Source organism: Orussus abietinus, unplaced genomic scaffold (assembly GCF_000612105.2).
Source record: "Orussus abietinus isolate OABI.00-Male unplaced genomic scaffold, Oabi_2.0 scaffold2, whole genome shotgun sequence".
NCBI classification, from domain to species: Eukaryota; Metazoa; Arthropoda; class Insecta; order Hymenoptera; family Orussidae; genus Orussus; species Orussus abietinus.
The window spans coordinates 2,541,836-2,547,811 of record NW_019396012.1 but is presented as its reverse complement, the minus strand read 5'-3'; the positions used below and the strand labels follow the sequence as shown (position 1 = coordinate 2,547,811).

General features: G+C 48.2%; 1 protein-coding gene across 3 annotated transcripts; it reads left to right on the top strand.

The window, feature by feature from the left end:
- Window positions 1–1,467: 1,467 nt before the first annotated feature.
- On the top strand, window positions 1,468–5,925 carry LOC105700478 (hemocyte protein-glutamine gamma-glutamyltransferase). 3 transcript variants are annotated; one of them, XM_012426318.2, is made up of 8 exons: window positions 1,468–1,545; window positions 3,096–3,570; window positions 3,656–3,882; window positions 3,969–4,570; window positions 4,656–4,753; window positions 4,833–5,123; window positions 5,194–5,354; window positions 5,415–5,925. In XM_012426318.2, exons 2-8 carry the CDS (start codon window positions 3,096–3,098, stop codon window positions 5,697–5,699), a joined length of 2,139 nt encoding a protein of 712 aa, XP_012281741.1. In that variant the 5' UTR covers window positions 1,468–1,545; the 3' UTR covers window positions 5,700–5,925. The 3 variants fall into 3 exon arrangements, with proteins under 3 accessions (XP_012281741.1, XP_012281740.1, XP_012281743.1); XM_012426317.2 differs by having other exon boundaries at window positions 1,474–1,552; XM_012426320.2 differs by lacking the exon at window positions 1,468–1,545 and adding an exon at window positions 2,758–2,891.
- Window positions 5,926–5,976: the final 51 nt, after the last annotated feature.

The window sequence follows — 5,976 nt, the reverse complement described above, 5'->3', positions numbered from 1 at the left end:
CCCTTTCGTTTCTTCTTCCGATGCGAGAAAGAGTAGCCCACTGGCGAGACCAGGGTCACCAAAATCTGCAAAGAGTCGACCGATAAGATAGCCTCTGCGGTTTTCTTTCTTCCCCCACTTTATTTATTTTTTTCTATCTTCGTTTATCCGTTTCCTCCGCGTCGAAAAACTCTTCCTGGCCCAGTGATCATTTTCCGTGTTAATTTCGGAAAGACCGACGGGGGCTGGTTTCCCTTTCTCGATCTTTTTTTCTCTCTTATTCTATCCGTATATTTCTTTCTACGTGGCAGAAAAAGAATCGTACATTTGCGGAGGAACTTTCGCAAGGAATTTCCACGGGAATTAACGTCGAGGCATTAGCGTTGAATTATGGTCGCCGTTCATGGAACATTCATCTTGGCTCGAGGCAGGCAATCCCAAGTCTCCGGGAATTTGTCACATTTATTTAATAGGCGTTCCTGCAGAGATACGTCTTGCCGACACCCGAGATGCGAAAAAGGATCGTCCGGGTTTAAATTGCGATTTATATTTCTGTTATGTTCGAGCAATATTGTCCGGGTTTAAATTGCGATTTATATTTCTGTTATGTTCGAGCAATATTGCAATCCACGGTACACCCATTCGCGGGCGTACAGAGCAGATTTGCATAACTGGGCGCAGGACAATTAGCGTCGCGACTTCCTGGACCTCGATCCTGGGATATTTTATTGTTTGCGGACAGGGTGATGGAGAAAAAAAGAATGATAACTGCGGGACTTCGAATGCGTCAAGGCGTATGCGAAATTCCCGACACGGCCGCTTCGGGTGATCGGTGTGTCACTCGCGGGAATAGTTTGCGATTCGGTAAATCGAGGCCATATATTAATATCCCGAGAAAACAATTTGTTAAGAATCTAGGGAGTTAATCTGGATCGTCTGTCATTGACCGCCGAGGCAATCTAATCGCGCGGCCATTAATTCAGTCTACGACATTCCCAGTAATCGAGTGGCGAGATTGAAAAGGAATTAAAATATCCATTTCAAGCTGAACACGATAGACTGCAATTTCTCTTGCTACGACAGTCATTGATCTCGAGTGCAACGATCGACGCACCTTAGGTACACTTAAAAGTTACCTGCAAGTAAGGATAAATCATCGCGATAATTCCCGCAAAAAAAAAATATCTGGGTCGCCTTAAAGATACGTAATTAATTATTAATCGTTGCGGTAAATTCGGGTAAGACTGATCTGTACAGATTTAATTAATGCGTGGACTTTACTGAGGAATCTGGCTTAAAGTCGCGGTTTACGGATTTATGATTTGTAGTAGCGAGTGCGGGCACTTTTAAAGGTTCCTTGGGATTGTTTCTAATTTTATTATATTTTTTTTTTTTCTACCACTTTGGTCAAGAAATTCGGACAGATAGCGCGTTTTAAGGTGAGAGGGGATTCGCGAGGTCTGCCGACTGGACATATAGGAAGCTGCGGCTACTATAAAAAGGCAGTCACCGACAAGCCGGCACGTTAGTGCGTCAGTTTGGTCATCGAGAGCCGGACACATCACGGTAAGAGGTAATTAGTCATTAATCTCCATTGGGGAAGAGGTCGATCGTCAATTTCGATACCGACCTCCCAGATCGACCCTTGATGCGCCGGTAGAAAAAGGTGCGCGGATTAAAAATCCCCACGCTTTGTCGGCACCTATTAATTTTTTTTTTCTTCGTATCATTCCACTACTGTGATCGTTTTTAATTCCTTTTTTCCTTTCGGTACTTTCTTGAGATAATTTCCACTTTTTATTTTGTTACGTCACTTGAGTCATATTCGGGGCGATATCCTATAAGAAGGCAGTCACTGATAAGCCGTCAGTTTGGTTATCGAGAGCTAGACACTTCTTCACGGTAGGCGACTCGCCGATCTCCACCTTTAGAGAAGAGAACCACTTTCGATTTCGACCTCGAAGGTCGAGGAAAAGATTGCGCAACCTGGTCGATCGGCTCTCCTCGAGACCGGTCCCACCGAGTCGGTCGAATTTCCTATTTGAAATTCCGATCATGCCCGTAAATTAGGGGACCTTTTTTCTCCCTCTGTCTCCATCGCGCAGAAATTGTCGAAGTCTTCGGGGCGGCGAAAAATAAAGATGACGTACTCGAAGAAGTGCCGGAAGTCGCGGGGATTGAATTCCAATTTTCTTCTCGAGTACCTGCGGAATGGATAAAATGGATTCCCAGTTTAAAAGCACTTAGAGTGGTATCTATCTCGGTGCATCGGATGCATCTTCGCGGGGGTGCATCGCCGGAGTTCGATCACGAGACGGAATAAATCACCTTAGAAATAAATTGCACTCGAGAAAATCCGGAGGATCCGGTGCAGCGTGCATCTGCAATTTAACCCAGCCTGTCGTGATAAGGATAGAAATAAAGAACACCCCCGATATAAATAGGAGCAATATTTAAAGCGCGTTCCCAGGAATTAATCAGCACTTGATTTCGGAGTGATGCATGTCGACCTACATCCGTTTGATGATTCAGATTTCACGGAGGTCCTTCTAATTACGTCACGCGATTCCCTTTCGGGGTCTCCTCGGTGCGTGTACGCACGTACTTCTTGCACTTATCCCGAATCGCTTTGCGCAACGCGAAAAGACCGTGAATCAAACGCGGATACGTCCTCTTCGGCGTTTCGCAATTGCAGTGCTCGCTAGCAATTGCAAAATCGTCACCTCGAAAATCGCCTCGAGCGATGCGCGCACTTGCATCTCGCTTTGCATGAGAAATCGAGGATGGCGAGTGCCTCCTACAATAAGTGATGTCAACGACGGCAGCTCGGCCTTCGGGTTGACAAGTGACTCGTCTATTCCTCCTGCACTCCAGAGAATTCCTGGATTTTCCTGAATTAAGGCGATATAAAAGTGTCTCGTTTATATCACGTTTTCTCTCCAATCAAGAATTTCAAAGCAAATCGTTTGAGACTTTAAATTCCTTGGACATGTGCTTTCATATCATCTTAACGCATTTCTAGAGTTCAGTCAAAATCGAAAGTGGTGCTTGACGGTGATTTTTTTTTTTTACAAGGGTGACGTGGATGATCTTTTACATCGGTATCCTTTTTTCAGATGGGATCCTTCGCGCCCTTGGTCGTGGAGCAGGTGTACATGTACGAGGAGAAGAATGCATCGGCACACAGGACGAGTAACTTCGAGGTGGTGCACGAAGATTCCCCGACCCCGGTGCTTCGTCGAGGACAGGCATTTAATCTCGCCTTAAGGTTCGACAGAGATTACGTGGACGAGAGCGACATCGTCAGGTTGCTCTTCAGCTTCGGGCCGAACCCCAGCGTGCTAAAAGGAACCAGGGGGGTAAACACCATCACGAATAGAGACGCATACCTGACGGACCTGGAGGCATGGGGTGTCAGGATGGTGGGAGCCTACGGGACCGATCTTTCCGTGGAAGTCAGGAGTCCCATTGACAGTCCTGTCGGGGTTTGGCAGCTGAACGTGGAGACGACCACGGTTGGCAGTAAAAGCCCGCCCAACACCTTCCACTTCGAGAAGGACATCTACCTGTTGTTCAATCCTTGGCTGAAGGGTGGGCTGGAACCTCTTTTCAATTTTCCATTAAAAAAAATAATAGGAGTAAGGTATTTATTTATATATTTTTGGACCTCTTTTAGAGGACCTCGTGTACATGGAGGACGAGCAGCTGCTGGACGAGTACGTGCTGAACGACGTGGGGAAAATCTGGATCGGGCCCATGGGCAGTTCCCGAGGGAGGGAATGGGTATTTGGCCAATTCGATGCCTGCGTCCTTCCTGCCTGCCAATTGTTGCTGGAAAGGTCGGGAATTAAGGCAGCCTCCAGGGGAGATCCTATCAAGATGACTCGAGCCATTTCCAGGATCGTGAGTCTCGCTTACCGGATATAAAATAGAGATCATTGTTAGGAAGCTCGATATTTCCTAGGGATTTAATTTTTATCGACTTCCAGGTGAATTCGAACGACGACCAGGGCGTGGTGACGGGTCGATGGGACGGAAATTACGAAGACGGTACAGCTCCTGCAGCCTGGACAGGAAGTGTCCCGATCCTGGAGCAGTTCCTGGAGACCGGGGAGGAGGTGAAGTACGGACAATGTTGGGTCTTCGCAGGAGTGGTGACAGCAGTCTGCCGAGCCCTGGGGATCCCCTCCAGGGTGATCTCGAACCTGGTCTCGGCGCACGACGCCAACGCCTCGTTATCAGTGGACCGATACTACAATCTGGACAACGAGGAACTAGAATACGACCCTGAGAACCCCAACGGGGAGGACTCGATCTGGAATTACCACGTTTGGAACGACGTGTGGATGGCAAGGCCGGATCTTCCCATAGGGTACGGAGGCTGGCAAGCCATCGACGCGACTCCTCAGGAACCTTCGGATGGGGTTTATCAATGTGGTCCAGCCTCCGTCGAGGCTATCAGAGAAGGAGCAGTCGGCTACAACTACGACATCCCCTTTATGCTGGCCTCCGTGAACGCCGACCTGATGAGATGGAAGGAAGACCCCGAGAGCGAGTTCGGCTACTCCAAGATCGAGTGCAACAAGTACCAGTAAGTGAAACAATTACCAGATTTTAAGAATAATTCTCCAGAGCATCGTCGCTGAAGTTGATATCGAACCGTTGGAACTCTTCAGCATAGGGAGGATGATCCTGACGAAGGCGCCCTGGGTCTTCGACCCCAACGGCGACAAGGATAAAGAGGACATCACCTTCATCTATAAGGCTCCGGAAGGTACGGAGTTGGGGGTATAATTTTCATTACAGGTGTTTGGAAGGTGAGGAAGGTCGATATTAATTTTTTTTGTGTCCAGGAAGCCAGGCTGAACGGCTTACCTTGTACAGAGCGGTGAGAGGGACCGAGAGGGCGAAGAGGTTTTATTCTCTGCCGGCTCCTGGGAAAGAGGACGTCGAGTTCGATCTCGAAGACCTCGAGAGGGTCAACATCGGAGACCCGTTCTCGGTGGTGGTGAGGATAAAGAACAGGTCCAGCGAGCCCAGGACCATCCAGGCCATCCTGTCTGCAGGAAGCGTTTATTATACAGGAGTCAAGGCTAATTTGGTGAAGAGGGCCACTGGGGAGTTCGTCGTGCAGGCCAAAGAGAGTACGTCCAGCCGCTTTGTACAATTTTTCTCCGGGTTATGGGTTGATAATTATTTTTTATCTCCGTCTAGACGAGACCCTGAAGCTCACGGTGACGGTGGACGATTATCTGGACAAATTGGTGGAGTACTGCATAATGAAGCTGTACGCCATCGCGACCGTCAAGGAGACCAGGCAGACCTGGGCCGACGAGGATGACTTCCAGGTCCTGAAACCCAACATCGACGTCAAGGTAGGGAAGAGTATGGAGGAATTTATCGTTTTATCTTGTTCTCATCTCATGGTCTTCCAGATCGAGGGCGAGCCGATGGTCGGGAAACCCTCCACCATCACGCTGAGCTTCAAGAACCCCCTGAAGAGGAGGTTGACAGATTGCAAATTCAATTATGCCGGCCCTGGTTTGTCGAAGAACAAGACCCTCGCGTTTAGAGACGTGGAACCCGAAGAAGAGGTCTACGTGGAGCATCAGCTGGTCCCCCAGAAAGCCGGGAACCAGAAGATCGTCGCCACGTTTACGTCCAATGAGCTCGTCGATATCACAGGATCTGCGGCCGTGGATGTCCTGGATGTCGATTGAACGGAATAGAATCTTGTTTAATTACCCGCGTACAAAGTATAGGTATAAGCATAGACCTAGGTACTGACATCGTTTGTAACAAATTGCTACGTCGAGATTTATCTCACCTGGCGTACCAGTTTCCTCGTACTCACTCTGACTTGCAGTACGCTAAGATTTTAATTATTGATGTCATGATATTAGATTCATTATTGCTATATTATATTAGATTCAAACTGCTACGTTATCTCACCTGGCGAACCAGTTCCCACGCCCTCACCCCCTACTTACAGGACAC

Bases quoted from the DNA above. Each gene is read 5' to 3' on its own strand.
- LOC105700478 (XM_012426318.2), top strand. From the start codon at position 3,096: ATGGGATCCTTCGCGCCCTTGGTCGTGGAGCAGGTGTACATGTACGAG. The intron at 4,571-4,655 runs GTAAGTGAAACA...GGAACTCTTCAG, and splicing joins ATCGAGTGCAACAAGTACCA to CATAGGGAGGATGATCCTGA. The intron at 4,754-4,832 runs GTACGGAGTTGG...TTTTGTGTCCAG, and splicing joins CATCTATAAGGCTCCGGAAG to GAAGCCAGGCTGAACGGCTT.